Genomic DNA, 19,549 nt, shown 5'->3' with positions numbered 1-19,549 from the left:
CTAACTCCTACTGCTTGCAAAACACTGTCCAAGAATGTCCTTCTTCTTAAACTAAAATACTGGCTTTCTCTACTCGCTTTACTTTCTGCCTTTTACATACAAAAACTGCAAGTCACTAAGAGTAAAACTGCCAAATTTGCCCTACTCGCTGAAGCCTGGGTACACAATAGAAACCTTCTAAATGACCTAAACTGGTTACCCATAACTGAAAGGTCCACTTACTTTCCATGCACCTTACTACATAAAAGTTCTAAATGATGGCTACTGCCCCCCCTTCTGAAAAGAAAGCTCTCCATCAGGGAAAAGTCCTACTCCCCAAGGATTTCCCAGGAGAACTTAATAACACACTGACTCGCGCACACACACACAGACATAGTGAGTGCCCACAGACATAGCGAGCACACTTACACACAGACATAGCGAGCATGCCCACACAGACATAGCGCGCAAGCCCACACAGACATAGCATGCATGCTCACACAGACATCGCATGCATCCTCACACAGACATAACGTGCATGCTCACACAGACATAGCGTGCATGCTCACACAGACATAGCGTGCATGCTCACACAGACATAGCGTGCATGCTCACACAGACATAGCGTGCATGCTCACACAGACATAGCGCACGCATGCATACACAGACATAGTGCACATGCATGCATACACAGACATAGTGCACACACGCATACACAGACATAGTGCGCACATGCATACACAGACATAGTGCGCACATGCATACACAGACATAGCGTGCGCACGCATACACACACAGACATAGCACACACACACACGTACATAAAACACAGACATAGCGCGTGCACACACACTTGGGAAAGGCTGCCACAGATTTATCAGCTGTGTCCCCTCTGCCCAGACTGTAAGGTAACTACACTGCCACCAGTCAGTTACTCTAAGACTCTTACAAGGGTATCCCATTGTACTGAGTAAAATTAATACTAATACAAATGGTAGAGTTTGACCAATGCCAAATGCTTTCAGGAGTGGCTACAATGTCATTAAAATGAGCATAAGTACTTTCAAGATGTTAAAAAGTATTCTCTAAAAGACAGGCAAAAAGAAAGGTACAGAAATGTTTAATAATAAATAATAAAATAGAAAACATGAAAATACCGAATATCTAGTTACAATAGAGTTTCAATCACAAGGGATATAATACCGTTGCATAGATTCACACAGAAATGCAATAATTATCTAATTTCACTATATTTTCCCTAGTTAAGTTACTTACTACAGCAAGGCAAGATGAGATGTGAGGTATGTGAGATATCTGTGAGAGATCTCTCCTATCAGGTTCTGAAAAACAAAGTTCTGCTGCAAGAGTTCTGGAATATCTCTCTAGAAAATTATTTCAATGCTGGTTATAGAATGACATCGCATCTGGTCACCTGACTCTGGTACAATGCACACCCAGAGTTTTGCTATGATCTGTTGTAGCATCTGAAAGTTATAAAACAATTTAAAAAACTTCCACCCTTCCAGGGTAGCAATTAGTTCATCCCTAAAGACAATGCAGTATAATTTCTAGTCTTGGTTTTCCCAGACAATTTTGTCTCTGGCTGCAATCATACCTGCAAGATAATTTTTTTATGACATAAACCACCCCATTTAATTTTCAACCTGTTTTTTCAAAATTATCTGGAATAAGATTAACCTCTTCACCTCCAGAATTCTCTATTAAAACATACACATTTAACCAGTTATAATGATATTGTCTGACACATATGTAGATCTCTTTTCTCTCCAGCTGGACCCACTGCTGATGCATTTTTACTACAAGCAACTTTACAGAAACATTTTAACTCAAGCATCTGTGCAAATCAGTGCAAGTCAAATGACAAAGTTCTTTACAAAACTCCAGCTAGCTATGCTGGCATATATTACACATACACTGCCTACTCTCCCTGGCACAGATGACACTACCTTATATCCTCATAAATACATTTAATAAGTATCAAAATGTTAAAATATTGTTACAAATATTAAAAAAAATCAAGCAAATGTAACTGGATGAAACAGTCAGATACAGTATTTCTAATGTTAGGGTTTTTATTTTGATGTTTTTGGTATGTATAATGTTTTTAAAATTTTGCAAGTTTTTATTGAGTTTGTGTACATTTAAATGTTTAGAGTTTTGGCATCTTTAAGGCTATTTAAACCTTGTAATAAAATGGCTGCCAAGTTTCTGATGAAGTTCTGCTACTAACAGGAATGAAAGCACTCAAGCTGTGGATTAAAGGTTTGTTTAAACATCTGGTTCAGCATTTTTTTACTTTATGGTTCACATACTTTTTTCCCAGGTCCCTATTTGGAGCCTTTATTTCAATGCATGTAGAGTCTATAGCCCCAGTACCTCAGGGAAATGGGCTATGGCACAGAAGTTCCACAAGATGTTTGCTCTCTCCTGTGTGCTATATAGAAACCACATATGCTCCCCTCGTGCTGAAGCATGGCATCAAGGAACTGATGAAGGATTCTCAAGGTAGATGCCTGAGAAATCCCCACTGTGTCCCCAGTAACTTGCTGAAGGGTCCTTGTAGGTAGTACATGTTAAAGCCACACATACCTTTGTAGCCACAGGGAAGGTTAATCCATGACTCCCACGGGCCTGAAGATAAAGCTTGACACATATCCACAAAGTCCTGCATGGTGTTCCTACCCACACAGTACCAATGTCCGTCTCATGGAATCCATAAAGTTTTACGAAAGGTCAGATAAGGTGATAATGCATACCACCATTGCTTGTAATGGCAAAGATAGATTTACTAATGTTGGAGCAACCACCAGCATATTTCTGCAGTTCAACAGAGTGAACTTGAAAAATTAGGTGAGGTCAAGACCACTAGTGTAACACCACTAGTAGCAGAACACCACTTTGTGTTCTTTACATGTTTCTCAATCACTCTGCTTACACAGCACCTCTGCATGTAACATTGCTGCCCATGGGCGCCTGCTTACGCAACCATTAGCATATACGACGACAGCACTGTTGCTTGGCATTTACTGCTCATGCCACGTGTGCCTTTGTGTCACACATACCCTGCTTGGAGCAACTCATCACACAAAACTGGTTACTACTGTGCTGCTAATGTTTCTAAATCCCAGGGATTATCTGTTTAGAAGGTATTAGGTTATTAAATAAGGGACAAAAAGAACAAATGAGGTTTGTGTATGTGTGGGGGATATGACAGTGTGGAGTTTTGGGAAGGCATCTGTTCAACTATAAATTTTTTATTTAAAAAGAAGGACATTAAATTATTAGCTATTACGCTACACCAGGTAGGCACGTTACTTTTAATGTTAGGTTCTGAAATAAGGTATTTAGGATAATAACTGTAACTTACAAAAACAAGTATACAAAATTAATACTGACGTAACATTTAGATAGATGACGGACCATGGGAAAAGTGTTTGGAAATTATAAGAGAGGTGGGTTACAGACAGAAATTTACTCTGTTTTACTGCTTTTAGATTTACTAGAAGGAAATGATGACGTATTAAGTGTTGAAGTTCTGCTCATGAAGCTTTATGCACTGATATGGCAGAAGGTGAAAGTTTTATTTTGAAATTAAAGAGATTAAAGCAACGAGCAGGTGAAATGCACAGTATAGTGGAGTTCTAAAAGAAATAACATTACTGTGGATCAACCATACGTTTATGCATCGTTTTTATGACTCAGTGAAACACAGGTGTGTGATGTTTAAAGAAAAGTATAGAAAAAGATTTCAGCCTTGAAAGGGATATATAAGCTGGTAAATAGCAAAACGAACTATTGCCTCTTTCCCAATCTGTGTTGGTGTACCCAAGGGTACATTCTTGGTCCACTCCTCCTTACCATATTTATAGCTGGACTTTGCACAGCCACCCAACATGCTACATCGGTTCAATATGCTAATGACTCCTCTCTCATTTGCTCTGCTCCATCCCTTCCAGTTCTCCTCAATAAAACCCAACAATCCTTTCTGGAAATAGAAGAATAATTTCAAAACTCACAACTAATTCTTAACCCATCTAAAACAAAAACAATGCTCTTCTCTAGTAGCAAAACAAAAACTCCTGAGCCTACTACTTTCACCATTTATTCAAACCAGTAGATCATGCAAAGCTGCCAGGAGTCACCATTGACGAGGATCTCAAATTTGATTAACACTTAGCAATAGTGATCAAATTAGGCTCCCTATAAAAAAATAAAGCCCTTTCTCACGGACTCCACCAGACTTACCATCTGTAGAACACACCTTCTATTTCTCCTCTTATATGCCTCACCCATTTTTACCAACCTACGAAAATGTGACTTAAAGTTGAATCTTGCTATCATAAAATAGCCAGATTTGCATATAACCAACCTGCAAGAACTCATCACTGCAAGGTAATATGCCAACTCAAATGGTTGGAGCTACCCAACCTTTTAACCCTTAATCAACTAGTTCTAACCCACCCTACCCTGCATCATGCAGACAACTGTCCCTCCATTAGAAATCTAGTACAGCCCTACTCTAGTAGTAGAACACTAAATTCTTCACATAACTTCTAAAGGTCACTAAGTCAAACAATAGCTATGGGGAATCCCTATACTCATACAAACTAGCCAAAGTTTCCAATGGCATACCTCAATACATGCTCAACACTAGTAACACTACCAAATTTAAACAACTGCTGAGGGAATATCTTAACATCTGGCTTTGCTTCTGCACTAAACAGGCAGATTTCTCCTTTCCGTCACTTATCTCCTTCCCCTTATTCCTAACTCAACTTTCTCCTTCTCCCATACTCCTTATACTCTTTCCATTACCCATGGCTATTTTTATCTCCTTGGGCAACTTTTTTTCCCCAATTTGTCTCAAAAGTCTATTATTGTAATATTACTTATATTCATTTTATACTCCTTGGTCTGTAATTTCTACTGTGTGCTACCTAGCATTAACATCCTCAAAATGTATTCTACTTTGAATCATGCTCTGAATTCATTATGTATTTTTGATATTATTGTACTGTGAAATCAATGTACTATGATATGATTAATTTACTGTGACTATACAACACTCTGTAGAGCTTTTCTCCCCAGGCCTCTGCTGAAAAAGGACAGAACCCATAAAGTTAAAATCGCTGGAGCAATGTCAGACTCAAAGCCAGTCACAAGTGGTGTCCCACAGGGATCTGTCCTGGGACCCCTCTTGTTTGGCATTTATTTCTCAGATGTTAAAGCAAACATGGGAGGGCTGTGGCTGACAAAGTTCGCAGATGACTGAAACTAGGCGCCATAGTCGATACACCAGCAGATACACACATCCTACAAAAAGGCCTCACTGAAACGGACAACTGGTGCCGTAGTCACGGCCTTAAACTAAATGCCAAAAAATGTATAGTCATCCCTTTTGGAAAAAACAAAGTACCCACAAATTATCACATAGACAGAAACCCACTGAGTACGGAAAAAGTAATCAGAGACCTAGGGACCCAAGTAGACAGCGACCTCTCATTTGACACCCACGTTGCCAAAGTGGTTAGAAAAACATTCTACCTTGCACACCTCATCATGAAGGGTTTCACATGCAGATGCAAGGATGTCATTGTACCCCTATATTCCTCCCTCATCAGACCCATGATTGAGTACAATGCCCCATTTGGTATGTACCTCACCCGGCACTTGCAACAGCTGGAGAGACCACAAAAGTACCTCACCAAAAGGATCAAGGGTCTCCAACATACGTCTTATTCTGCCAGACTAAAGAAACTTCAGCTCTATTCAATAGCATACCGCCTGCTCAGAGGTGATCTCTGCCTGACTTACAAGGCCATGTCCAATCAGGATCTGATGGACATGCTCCACCTCAAAAAATCCAAATCCATCAGGACCACGAGAGCTAAAGACTTAAACCTCGGCACAAGTATGAATAGGACATGCTGGAGGGATAGATTCATAACCCAGAGGCTTCCCATGCTTTGGAACAGGATCCCAGTTCGTATTAGGCAGAGCCCCTCACTGACTCTCTTCAAGAGAAATCTTGATGAGTGGATGGGAGATCGTAAGTTTACCCCAGGGGTCACATCTGTGTCACTGCTAGACAGGGGCACAGTAAACTAATTCTATTATATAAGGGGACCTTCACTGTGTCACTGCTAGACAGAGGCACAGTATTCTAGATTTATTCTGTACATTTTTGTACCACTTCATGGGGTGGCAAAAGCCACATCACTACGGCTAGGCTTACAAATGCCCCAGGGCAGATAGCCTAGTACTATACTATGAAACTATGAAAATGGGCTATTTTTAGGCCTACTCAGACTTGCTCAGTAAATAAATGTAAATAAATAAAAGAAGAATAAATTACAATTATTTAAATATTTACGAAGAAGCACCATCAGGCATAGAAAGAGAGTGGAAAAAGAATTATGTATGAGAAATCTAAAAATGTAAAAGAGTTCTTATATAAACAAAGATACTTGCTATATGCTAAGTGAGAGGAGGTTAATATTTTTTTGGGGGGGTGAAGGTTGATGAAAAATTAACTGTTTGATGGATGGGAAGGGTTAATTTTTTATGATCAAGACAATATCATTAAAATAGTGATGAATTATGTTCAGGAAATATATAACAATGGAGTAAAAAAGGAGTGCTGAGTAGGGAATAAATATTCTCCCAAGCATGTAACGTTACAGGTTTCTGAGGATAAAATTATAAAGGAACTGTTTAGTGTTCTACAGAAGGTTAATGTTAATAGTGTTCCACAACCAGGTGGGATTTTTTTTATGTTTTTTTTTTGGGGGGGGGGGTAGAAATTAAGCAGAATTAGAAGAGAAAATTGTTAAACACACAAATGAATGCTTGCTATATGGGGTATAAAATAAAAAAGTATGTGAAGGGGTTATAAGATTAATAAAATTTTAAAAAAAAGGACAAAAAGAAAATATAAAGAATTGTTGACTACTATTTAAGCAACACTGCTTATAAACCGTTTATGAAAATTTAGTAAATGAGATGGGAAAAGTACTGCTTTGTGCAGTATCTACAAATGTTATCCTCACAGACTATCATCTGTACTCGCCTAATAGTCACCTACCACCTAACCTCCTATTATTGTCAGCTACATAACACTTTCTCCTCTCCTGCCAATACAAATCCTCAGTCCCACCAACTGTTAGCTCTCAGCCTGGTCATTGCTTCCAATATTTTTTTATTTTTTTATTTATTTATTTATCATTTGTTGACCGGGAAAGTCCGACTAGGTTCCACAGAGCCTGTTTTCAGCGGAGGCCCGGGGGAAAATGCTTCAGATGCATGTCTTTGGAATGTGGGAGGAAACCGGAGTACACGGAGGAAACCCACCCGAACACAGGGAGAACATGCAAACTCCACACAGAAGGCACCCCAGCCAAGAATCGAACTGGAGAACCTCTTGCTGTGAGGTGACAATGTTAACCACTGCAACAACTGCGCCGCCCGTAATATATACAACACAACATCCACAAGATCTCCAACTTTTTCCAAAATCTTAAACTTCCTCGAATATACCAAACACTTAACTAAGCTCTCTAAACTTCTTTTACACTCCTCTACATAACTAAACCTATCTGGGGATATATACCCCAACCCTGGTCCTGGATGTGATCGACAATAATCCACCCACTCCCCACTCTACCACCCAACACAAGGATGTTAGCTTTTCTTAGCAGCTCTACATTCCTCCTTAACATGAATGTCAGGAGCGTAGTCAATAAAATACACAAAACTACATACCAGCTTATCATTTTACTCCCCTGATATTACAGTTCTAACAGACACTTGGTTGAAACCTGAAATTACTAACAAAGAAATTCTCCCTCCAGGTTATAATATACATAGACGTGACAGAAAAAAACAAGCATGGAGGTGGTGTAGCCTTACTGTATAAACAAAACAAAGGTATAACTAAGAGAAGCAAGCTTGCCTGAATTCAACACTAAGGTACTGCTTAGAAAACTTGAAATAAACCCCAACACATCTCTAATCCTAGTAGATACATACATATATTCCTCCTGGCGAGAATCCCAATATAAATCAAGGATCTTTTACGCTGGATGTCATTAACAATCCCACAAGAAATCATCATAATTGGTGACTTTAATACTGACTGGTACTCCTATAACTTGGATAACCCTACTAACTTTATTAACGTACATGGCTTCACCCACATCATACAATCTGCAACTAGAAGATACAAGGCAACAAAAGGCAATCTCTTCTAGACTGGACCCCAACTAAAAAAAAAAAAAACTGCTCAAGCCTACAAATCAGACTGTCTAATTAGACACCATCTTCATCCCCAAAGAAATATTACCTATGATCAAATTCACAACAAAAAAATTCCTTGTTCAAACTGTTAACTGGATCCCACTCAAACACCACCCCTAGATACCACTGTGGATTCTTTCAGTACTACCCTCCTTGACATACAAAACACACTAGCCCCATGTCTAACTACTAGAGTGAAATCTAACTAACTAACTTCGCTCCTTGGCTAACAAAAGACTCTAAAAATTTACTCAAACTCAGAGATAAAGCCTGGACACTGTGGCACACTAACAAAAATCAATCTAACCTAGAACACTATAGACAACTTTGAAATAAAGCCAAAACCCAGGTTAAACTAGACAAAAAGACATACTCTACTGTTATACAGCAAAAGCACCACAACAAACCTAAAAAGTCTTGGCCCACCATAAATAAACTCCTCCATCCAGGCTAGTCCTCTACTCCCACCCTATCAACCACTAATGATGATGAACGCATAGCTGCACAATTTAACTCTTTCTTTACAAGTACTATACACTCACTTACTAAGACTCACTGTAATACACGTCCAACTATCCCAACTATACTCAAAGACACCACTGACTCCTTTTCTTTTAAACCTGTTCAAACTTGTGCCATAAACAGTTACTCTCTAAACTAAAGCCCACAACCCTTGCAGCTGTAATCTGCCCTCAGAATTCCTTAAACTCTCAGCAGATGCATCTCCTATCCTATATCTATTCTCAGTAACCGATCTATAGCTGAACAATACATTCCTGTAATCTGGAAAATATCTTACATAATTCCTCTGCACAAAGCTGGGCACTCTGTCGAATTCTTCCACTACAGACCCATAGCAATCTTATGCCCCCATCCAAAGTCTTAGAAAAATGCATTCATAAGCACTCAAACTGCTTTCTAGCACACAGCATGGTTTCTGCCCAAATCATACTACCACAACAGCCCTTCTCAGTTTTACCAATATTATCAACTTGCATAGCAATGACAGGAATTTTGTATCCTCCGTCTTCTTGGACCTAGCCAAAGTTTTTGATACGGTTTCTCATCAGAAACTACTTAATGAACTCTCCACTCTAAAACTCAGCCTTTCATCACTTACATGGTTCCACAGTTACTTAACTGACAACAAGCTGAAAACAGGATCATGGGAGTTTACTAGGCTAGTGACCCGGAAGTCATTTCAAGCCTAGCTGTTTCATCCCAATGTAATACCATAGATATGCTAGTCCATTGCATTTAGTAATGACTGCCCGTGTCCAGGAGGGCTGTGGGCACTATACCCATTGCGAGTTTATGGTGCCCGATCCACTCGTCCAGGCTCCTCTTGAATGGTGTCATAGAAGTGCTCTGGTTGACAAGAATTGGTAGCCTATACCAAAGATGCAGCAGTCACTGAGAAACAAATCTGTCCCTCCAACATATCCTGTTTAAGTCGCCATATTTAGGTCCCTAGAACAGGTAGCTCTAGTCCTGTTTGATTTATGGATATGCAGCAAGCTCATTAGGTTCAGGTTTCAGATGTAAGCCAAGCATAAGTCTCCCCTAAGAAGTCTATACGATACAGAGGATAGTGACAGGGATTTTAGTTGGCCTGTGTAAGGCACGTGCTGGAGTCCCTTATCTTCTTTGTCAGAAACCTCTGCGGTCTCTCCAATTGCTTCAGGTGCTTTGTACAGTACATACCAAACAGGACGTTATACTGAAGTATGGATTGCCAACAGGATTATTGAACATAAGTCTGAGATACATAGAGAGGTAAGCAGTAACGTTTTAGGTTGACATATGAGACAGAGAAAGGGGATAACCATAAATTTAACTTTAGAGTGATAAATATAACATATAAAAATAAAAGAGGTGGTGATTTAAACAAGAAGTGTGCGAGTATTCATGGATAACACTTCTGGGGTTTGGAGTACTAATCTATGAACCTATGAACCTATGGAAGCAAACTGCCCCCCCTGGTTAGTGCAAAACCAATCCTGAAGAAGAGACAAATGTTTCTGAAGCAATTAGCAGTAAGTGTACATTTATATTTTTTTATATATATATTTTTTATAAATTTATATGTATATAATTTATATAGACTTATGTGTGTATCTTTTTATTTTGAACATTAGACATTTTAATATTATATATGTGACTGTGTGAGGTGTTCTGACTGGACTGTGTCATGTGATTTAAATTAGGTATTTAAATGAGTGTTTTAGCTTGTGTGCTACACACTGATGAAGGGTAGATCCCGGAAGCTTTACGATTCTTATTGGAATAAAGTTTTTGCTTCTTAACTCGTTTTTCCTATCCCTTCATTTCCAGGTTTTAGATTTTTTCTTTTGCTGTGGACTTGTTTTAACTAACCTGAGAGCTGGTCCTTGTGTTTTGTATTTTAGTGAACTAACTCAGAATATAACAAGGGAAAATGCTGACTGTAAAGCGTTACACTGAAAAATAGTTATACAAAAAGCTTATGTAGTACATGAAAAATACTGAGGGAATATGGTTTAGTAGAAAGATTAGCTAACTCATTAGAATCACTCTATTTCTGTACATGTAGCAATGTTATGGTTAATAGGTGGTTAAGTGCAACTGTTCATTTATTTAACATCTGTTTACTGGGAAAGTCTGATTGGGACAGAGACCATTTTCAGTGGAGTCCCAGAGAGAAATTCTCCACACACATGTGTTTGGAAAGTGGGAGAAAACCTAAGCACCCAGACAAAACCCCACGGAAAATACAGGGAGGACATGCACACTCCGCACTGAAGGCGCCCCAGCCAAGAATCAAACTAGAGAACTTCTTGCTGTGAGGTGACGGCTCTAACTGCTGCACCACTGTGCCACCCACTCCTGTTAGCATAAATAGAGCTATAAAGCAAAAGTGCCCTCTTACATGAGTGTTATTTGCATTAGTTATGAATGCAGTTACTAGAAGGGGTAAGGGGCAGGTGAAAAAGCACAGCAGGAAGTTAGATAGGGTGTTAGAATACCTATGTTTATGGCATGCAAAGATGACATGGCATTAGTGGCCAAAGATGAGTGGATAAAAGAAATACTTATTGTAGCAGACAAAAATAGTTAAATAATGTAATGCTGACACAGAGTAGGAAAATTCTTTTGGGAATACAAAAACGTGGTGGTATTATTTTGAGATGAAAATTAGTGCCATGTTTAAGGTCTGGAAAAAGGGGAGATAGTTGACAGAATGTGGAAGAAGCATAAAATAGAGGCAGCTACTAGACTGGTTAAGACGTGGAATAAGTTTCAGCTGGTTATGCAAAAACGTATATTTGAAGTACTCTTTATACTTGGGAAGTTGACCTATATTGGTAGTGTACATGGAAAGTTAAGAAGAGTTGTTAGTTCATAAGGTTTTCCAACGACTACGGAAAATGAGTTGCTGGAAATGTTTTTTATAGAAATACAGTGTTTAAAGCTAAATCCAATAAAGACAGAACTGTTATAGTTTCAGAGAAACATGGAGGTTTTGGGTTGGTAAAATGTGGTTGTTCAGCAGCTTTATTACACCTGTTCTGGATAGTATGCAATATTTAAGCTGATAAATTAACTGACACTTTTTCAGAAGAAATATTATGACTATTGGAAGACGGTGGAGGTAGGAAAAAAAAGGTGAATAGCAAAGGCACTGAAATGAATGCTGACAAATTTAAGACGTGACAGTTTCACAATATAACAAAAATGACATGGAAACATAATGAAGAGATTCTAAAGTAATGAATGAGTATGGTCACAAAATAAAAAAAAAAAAGAGTATAAAGGAAAGATTTAAAATGGTCAGAGACCTAGAAGAGGTTTTGTGGAGAACCTTATTAAGGAAATTACTTGTAAAAGGTAAAATGAAGAATAAATACATGAATGAAAGAATAAGTGACCTGTGTCAAGTGGAAGAAAAAACTGAGCATATTTTTAGAATGTAAAGCAATTCAAGAGCTTTTGAAAAAGGTTAGTGTATAATTTAGATGCAACAGTTTTCAAAAATTGAACATTAAAATCATAGTTCATGGTTTGTATAGTGAGAATATTTAACAACAGAGGGATAAGATGTTCAAATTATTAATGAGCGCTGTTTATACTACACGGACCAGCATGTGTGAAGAATTGTTACTTAATAAACACGTGATAATACAGCGTGTAAAATGACAAGATGGCTGTGGGCAAAGTGCTGAGAGGGTAATGGCAACGTTTGTGTGTGCGTACTGGTATAAAGTGTATGTAATATAACTAACGATTTTATGATATTTGTACAATACTGTGTGAATACTAATCAGCTGTGTCATATCAGTAACAGCCTTACTGTTTTCAAATAGGGGTGAGGATCTTCTGCATTTACCTAACCTACTGCCAGCTCAGATGAGACATCAGTGTAACATCTCACGCAAAGGATTGCACGTTTGGCAGTGCAGCACCCCCCCAACACAACGCTGCAGTGTCAGTATTACAAAATGAATCCATGTACCTAGCATGGGAGTAGAACCCACAACCTTCTGATCTTCCAGCAACAAAGCCATGGGTGCTAACTGTTGTGCCACTGACACTTCTTCCTGGGACCATTGGCTACAGTTGCCCACATCATTTCTCCAGGGATTAGGTGCCAAATTATTTGCAATACTGTAGTGTGGCACATGCTCCATTGTCTCACACACTGTACTACACTACCAGCATACATCACTCTTTCTACACTCTCAAGCATTATATGTTATTACTGACTACCAAGTTCCTTTCTACTTCTTCCCTTGCAGTTATGAATCAAAGGCAGTACTACATCTCCCAAGTACAGGGCATCCATGTTGCAGCATGCAGCTACCTTGGTCCCCAGGTACTAATAAGTATCAGGCTTATTTGGTGTGGTCACTCTACAGTGCAACACTGTTTCTGGCATCCTGTTGCTGATAGCCCTTTGGAAATGAACATCAGTACACTGGATCTATGTTTAATCATGGAATAAACATTTCATAAAAACAGTTCCATCAAGAGTACTAAGTTGCACACTGTTGAATATAACAAAACATACCAAACCAGCACTTTTGAGATGGTGGTGGGGCAGTCTGTGCCCTCACACCATGTTAAAATGTTTATAGATAAATACTAGGCTAATGCCAACAAGGTACTTTTTAAGAATAAATGTATTCCAAATGTATCCAACAGGTTTGGTGTCTAGAGGTTATTTTTAAGGATACGTGCAAGCCAGGGCATGTGTGGTCAAACATTACAGGTTGCCTCAATCTGTTATAGATACTGGTGACAGACCAGCGGTGAATTTCAGATTTCCCATCCACTTCTCCAGGTTATGCTTGAATAGGGTCAGTGACGAACTCTGCTTCACACGGATAAGAAGCCTATTCCAAGGAAGAGTTATTCTCCGACAGACACACCTGTCCATCTGACATGTCCTATTTATGTCGCAAGCAAGGTTTAAGTCCCTGGCTCAGGCAGCTCTGACACTATTTGTTGTGCAAAATGTCCATCAAAGCAGGATCCTGGGATGCCTTGCATGCCAGGTGTAGATCAACCCTCAACAGTCTGTAGGAGACAGATTACATTTGCAGGGCTGTGAGGTGATCTGCACAGGACATGTTGTTAACACCCTGTGTTCTTTTCATGAAGAACCTCTGTGAACGTTCTAGTTGTTGCATGTGCCTGGTCAGATACATACTGAAGGGGGCATTGTACTCAGGGATGGGTCTGATCAGTGCACACTACCTTAAGACACACATTGCTCAAAAATCAGTTTACTGTTTGTGTACATCCCCAAATCCATGACTGCTGGGTCTACTCTTAGGGATGTGTTATCAATGAGGTAGTTTCCTGGGGTAGCCGACTTCTCATACGATACTATTACGCATTTCTTGGCAATGAGTTTTAAATTGTGCCTATGGTACCAGTTATTTTCTGTATTAACCATTCCTGGGGGATACTAATGTCTTGGGGGTATTCTAGGACTGACCCCAGTTTGTAATCATCTGCAAACCTGGTCATCCAGAGGCACTTGACATTGGCCTTGACTTCATAGGTTCATAGGCAAATACCAGACTATCTGCCTCTTGTGGGCCATTTTAAGCCTTGCCAATTTCCCTTTTAAAGGGGAGAGTCAGACCCTGTTCCTTGTGACTGCAAAGAAAACACCTTAACCATTACACCACTCCCCAACACTAAAAAGGGGCTCAAACCTGCAGAGAAGCATCATATCCATAACCCTACATGTGACAACTAGCAGGCAGATAAATAATTCAAGCTGTGTTGTGTCTTATATGTTGATATCCTTGGTAACCACTTTCAGCCTAGATATTTCCTTAGTGAGAAGCAAGCCTTCTACCTTTCATGTGGGAGGTAAACATGTTAACCATTACACCAGCACCCAACCTCTTTAAAGAAGTAGAAGCCAAAAAGGAAAGGACCCAGCCCTGAGGGACTCCACTAGTCACTGGTCTCTTTGTGGAGGTGGACTCCTCTATCCTAACTTCCTGGGTCCTATTTGAGAGCCAGCTGAAACCTCAGAGTAAGGAGAAGCAACTTTACCACCAGGGAGCTTCAGTCGCACACTATTATAAGCCTGAGAAGAGATGAAGTGAATTTAAATGGTCCTGTCTTGCTGCAGTATAGTTTGATTGTTAGCAGGTAACCCTATTTTTTAGGATCTGTTTCTCAAACTTTCACAGAACCAGTACGAGGCTCCCAGAAAGGCAAATGCATGGTTCACCACCCTGCATGAAGCAGCACCATGTGAGACAAGAAAGAAAGTTCAAAGTGCACTCCTGAGGCTGTTACTTCGATAACAACATGATGTAGTACAGGTATCTTCATGGCTCACTCCTGGGGTCCTCCCTGAGGTAACAGCACTCAACTTGAGACAAGTATCTCAGTGGTTCACAGCAGGAACCCTCCCTTAGGCAGCAGCACCAAGTGGGGCAGGTAACTCCTTGATTTACTCCTACATCCCTCGTTTATGCAACTACACCATGTGATACAGGTAATTTCAGACTTCACCCTATTCTAACACCATGTGGGATAGGTAACTGCATGGATCACCCCTGGTACTTTCTCTAATGTAACAGCGCCATCAAATCAATAAATGTTATAAGGTGACCAGATCTGAGTGGAGAAAAAAAGTTGTGAAGCAAAAGAAAACATGGTTATCTTCCAAGAATTTAGTATAAGACCTGCCGGAGAGACAGTTATGTACCCACTAACTATCCCTTCTCTGGAACAGACTCCCCAGTCCATGTGAAGCAAAGTTCTTCCCTAAATTCAATTGTAACTTGGACAACTGGATGGGGAACAGGAAATTCATCTTTGGTTTGGCACCCATGTCTCTAATAGAAACAAGCAGCCTGTAAATGTAGCATCTCCCAGGCCCCTGCTTACAAATATTTCATCTCCTAAGCCCCTTCTTACACTTATCAAGGGTACTAGAACTTCTCAGAGATTTGGGATGCAAGGTCCAAATGGCTGTTAGCCTAATATGCACCTATGAACTTATAAACATGTAACCAATTTTATGGCAACAACTTCTAGAACTTCTACAGAACATGAAAACCATAAGATTTAAAACTACATTAAATAATAAAATGAGGATAGTCACATGATTACAGACACTAATAATGACTGGTTAAAATGTAACAGCATTATGAAACAAATGTATCTCCATGGTTAACGAATGGGGTTCTGTTTTACATAACAGCAATGTGTAGGCCAGATAATTGCAAGCTTTAATATCTGGGACCATCTCATATGAAAAACACTATCAGGGATTCAGACTCAGAGGTGATAAATCTAGGTACACAGACAGAAAGTAACCTAAACTTTTTCCACCATGTGTCCACAGTGGTGAGGGAGTCCTTCTATGTGGCACAACTTATAAGTAAAGGTACAGCATCCAGATCCAAGAAAATTATATTCCCGCTGTACTTAGCCCGGATTACACCGATAACTGAGTACAATGCACCATTTGGCATGCACTTTACTAGTCACTTACAGAACTTGGAGAAACCTCGGAGGTTCCTCAAAATGAAAATACAGGGTGTAAACATGTCCTATGTAGACAGACTAAAAGACCCATCCCTTTATTCTATCTCCTACCGACTATTAAGGGGTGACCTATGCCTGACCTACAAGGCACTTACAAATCCAGCCCTGATGGAGCTACTACACATCTGCAAGTCAAACAGCAGAAGGGTCACTCAATTTAGGGATCTAAACCTAGTCAGGGATGCCAACAAAACTTGCTGGAGAGACAGACGTGTTTCAGAGATTGTCCCTTCTTTGGAACAGGCTTCCTATTCATATTAAACAGAGGTCTTCCCTAGTCATCTTCAAATGCAGTTTGGATCAATGAATGTGGAATCACAAATTCACACCTGGCGTAGCGTCTATGTCCCTTATGGACAGGGGCAATCTGTAAGACACTCAAGGCATAGGTACAAACCCATGCCATCCTTTTGCCCTTAAGGGACATATGTTGTGTAAAATTGGGTTATATTGGCTAGATTTGTATGTGCTTTTAAACCATTACCCAAGTAATCTCCTGCAGATCTCTGGACCCTATGGATGACAGGTAAACTACCCTTATGAATCTGAAACACTATCATGGAGGATATGTGACTATATGGTTCTACCACTGGAGTGCTCCCTTATGTAACAGAATCATATGGAACAGCATGGTTCACTTCGGAGGCCATCACTTGTGTAATACAACATATGGGGCAGAAAAATGAAAAGTTCTCGCTGGGAACCCCTTTATGGAGCAGTAACATGTGAGACTGGTAACTGCAAAGTTCACCCTGGACCTTTCCTGAATTAACAGCACCATAGGGGACAGCTGACCACATTCATACCTAGGGCCCTCACTTACGTACCAGTACCATGTGAAACAGATAGTATAATTTTCTCATTGGACCCTCCCTTACGTAACAGCACTATGATGGACAGTTAGCATGGTTCACCACTGGAGCCCTCCCTTATTTAACAGCACCATGGGGGCCAGGCTGCAGCCTTGAGGCTGAATCTGAGAGATGGTAATAAAAGATCTTTCAGTGGACATGTCAGTAACTTCCTCAAACCCACAACGATTCCAAAGCAAGATTCACATACTTGTCCAGTGCTTCCAAGAATAATCATTATTACTTATACTACTACTGTACCACTCTTAATTTTGCAGGAGGTAGTGCTCAAACCTCTGACTAACACATCCTATCTGGAGCAACAAGTTAAGAATAAACAACAAGTAATCTTTATCCAAAGAAAGCTCTTTAAATCTGTAGCTCCCTGCGTGCTCAGCATTTTAGATTACCAGATCCATATCATTTGTTTCACAGTCTAAGATGCTACAAGATAACATGTCCGATATGGATGGCATACTCTGCGATCAGCTTGTGTATTAAACCATTTTAATACTCTGAGTTTTTGCATAGAGGAACTAGTTTAGTTATTTTTTTCAAGCACTACAATAAAAGCATCAGCAGAACAACTCCATTCTGTTAAAGATACGTCATAAAAGTATGGCTAACATTCCCCTTATCTACAACAGAGTGGGAGGCTGGTATAATGGTTACGGTGCTTACCCCATAGACACAAGGTGCATGGTTTGTTTCTTACATGGGGTAATTGGCTAGGCTTAAAATAGCACACAAGGGCAGTTATACTAGTACTAACCTGTGACAGAACCATCAAATTTATAACACTTATTTCACCTACACAGGACTGTATTACCTTTTATACAAAGGTGAAAATCAAACTGTGTACCTTGTGACTGTAAGGAAAGTACCTTAACCATTTTGCCAATCCCCAACTCCAAAACAAATGGCTCATTCCCATACCAGGAGTTGAACTTGGTCTGGCTTGGTAAGAGCCAGGAATCCAAAACAGTAGACAATATGGGACATCCTTTACAAAAGAATACAACCTTTAAAAAAAGTGGCATAGTGAGATGAAAGACAATGCAGCAGGGAACAACTGAAAAAATGTACTGTTGTTAGACACTACAGATGTAAACAACTCTAGTATAAGCAAAAACCCTGATTATCTATACTTCTGGTTCTCATTACTAATTCTGCTAGCTTTAGGATGTCTTTTAGTATAAAACTGAATATACATACATGCAACTATACGAAGGTTCATAAGTTTATAAGCTGATGCTAGGCATGCTTTCCAGGAAACCATTCAGAAGCCTATAACTACATCACACAGTAGGCAAATGAAGGTGGAAAGATTCAAACCCTGTACCCTTGGCGCAGGAAACAGTTCCTTAATTAGTGCTTTAGTTCTCAGTACTATGAATTCTAGATTTTAATATGGAAATTAGTTATTCTGTGCAAAGTCTTTTGGAAATCATTGCAATGTGTAAAGCATCTACTAACATCTTTATTACAGAGCAGCAAGAGAAATGTAATTACATTTATAAATAAATATTTACCAGCTTTAAAAAACTATAAAACTGATGTTGCCCACCCTGAGTACCATAACTCAATTTAGCATCCACTGTGCTGCTGAAATACAGCAGATTAATATTTCTGTTAAGAAAACCAGTTTCCATGCCAGCTTTCTGTGAGCTCTGCTTGACCCATGCCGTCTCCACAAACACAAATCACAGAGCTCATAATTAAGAAACCTTGTGTTCCCTGTAGCTCAGATGACCGTAACTCCAGCTACCTGTTTCAGCTTGTGGGCTTTAGAAGAACACATGCGATCTAACCACAGAATTCAAAAGTTACTTAGTCAAGTTATTACCTCCAGCTTCATGATCTAATTTCAGCCTCCAACAAGTCACAGCTTTCAAAGACTCAATCACTTCCTGTAAAGGGTGGGCCCTTAGCTTACACAGTAGCCTTTAGTTCCTGTCCTCCTCTGAAAAGTATCCCCTTACTGAGGGGAAAGCTTTTTAATATTCATGAAACAAAGCTGAGCAGGATATGCAGGAGGAAGGGCTTGTCTAAATAATTAATGAGACAGACTGTTGTATCCAGCTTTGATGTCACAGGGAAAATTAACTTTTTACAATGTAAGTTTTATACTGTAAACAGAGCAGATCGAAAGCATGTCATACATTAAAACACTCCAGTAAAAGTGTGTGTTTATGTGTTAGCTTTGCAGTACATTCCACTGTTTCACAGCTACTGTACATAACCAGTTATACATGCATTCTACCAAATAAAATCTAACAGTTATCAACTAACATTGATTTTTCAGAATATTCCTGATTTTGCGTTATATTGTTGGTTTGTTT

General features: G+C 39.5%; 1 protein-coding gene across 1 annotated transcript in view; it reads right to left on the bottom strand.

Moving 5' to 3' along the window:
* Window positions 1-19,139, bottom strand: part of LOC122798705 (zinc finger protein 260-like) — a 184,733-nt gene extending 165,594 nt beyond the window's left edge. The window contains exon 1 of the mRNA XM_044067801.1: window positions 19,054-19,139. Coding sequence (XP_043923736.1) covers window positions 19,054-19,065 — 12 coding nt within the window. The 5' untranslated portion in view covers window positions 19,066-19,139. The remainder of the gene's footprint in view (window positions 1-19,053) is intronic.
* Window positions 19,140-19,549: the final 410 nt, after the last annotated feature.

Source organism: Protopterus annectens, chromosome 3.part1, assembly GCF_019279795.1.
Source record: "Protopterus annectens isolate FY-2018-M chromosome 3.part1, PAN1.0, whole genome shotgun sequence".
NCBI classification, from domain to species: domain Eukaryota; kingdom Metazoa; phylum Chordata; order Ceratodontiformes; family Protopteridae; genus Protopterus; species Protopterus annectens.
This window is presented reverse-complemented; position numbering and strand designations above follow the sequence as displayed.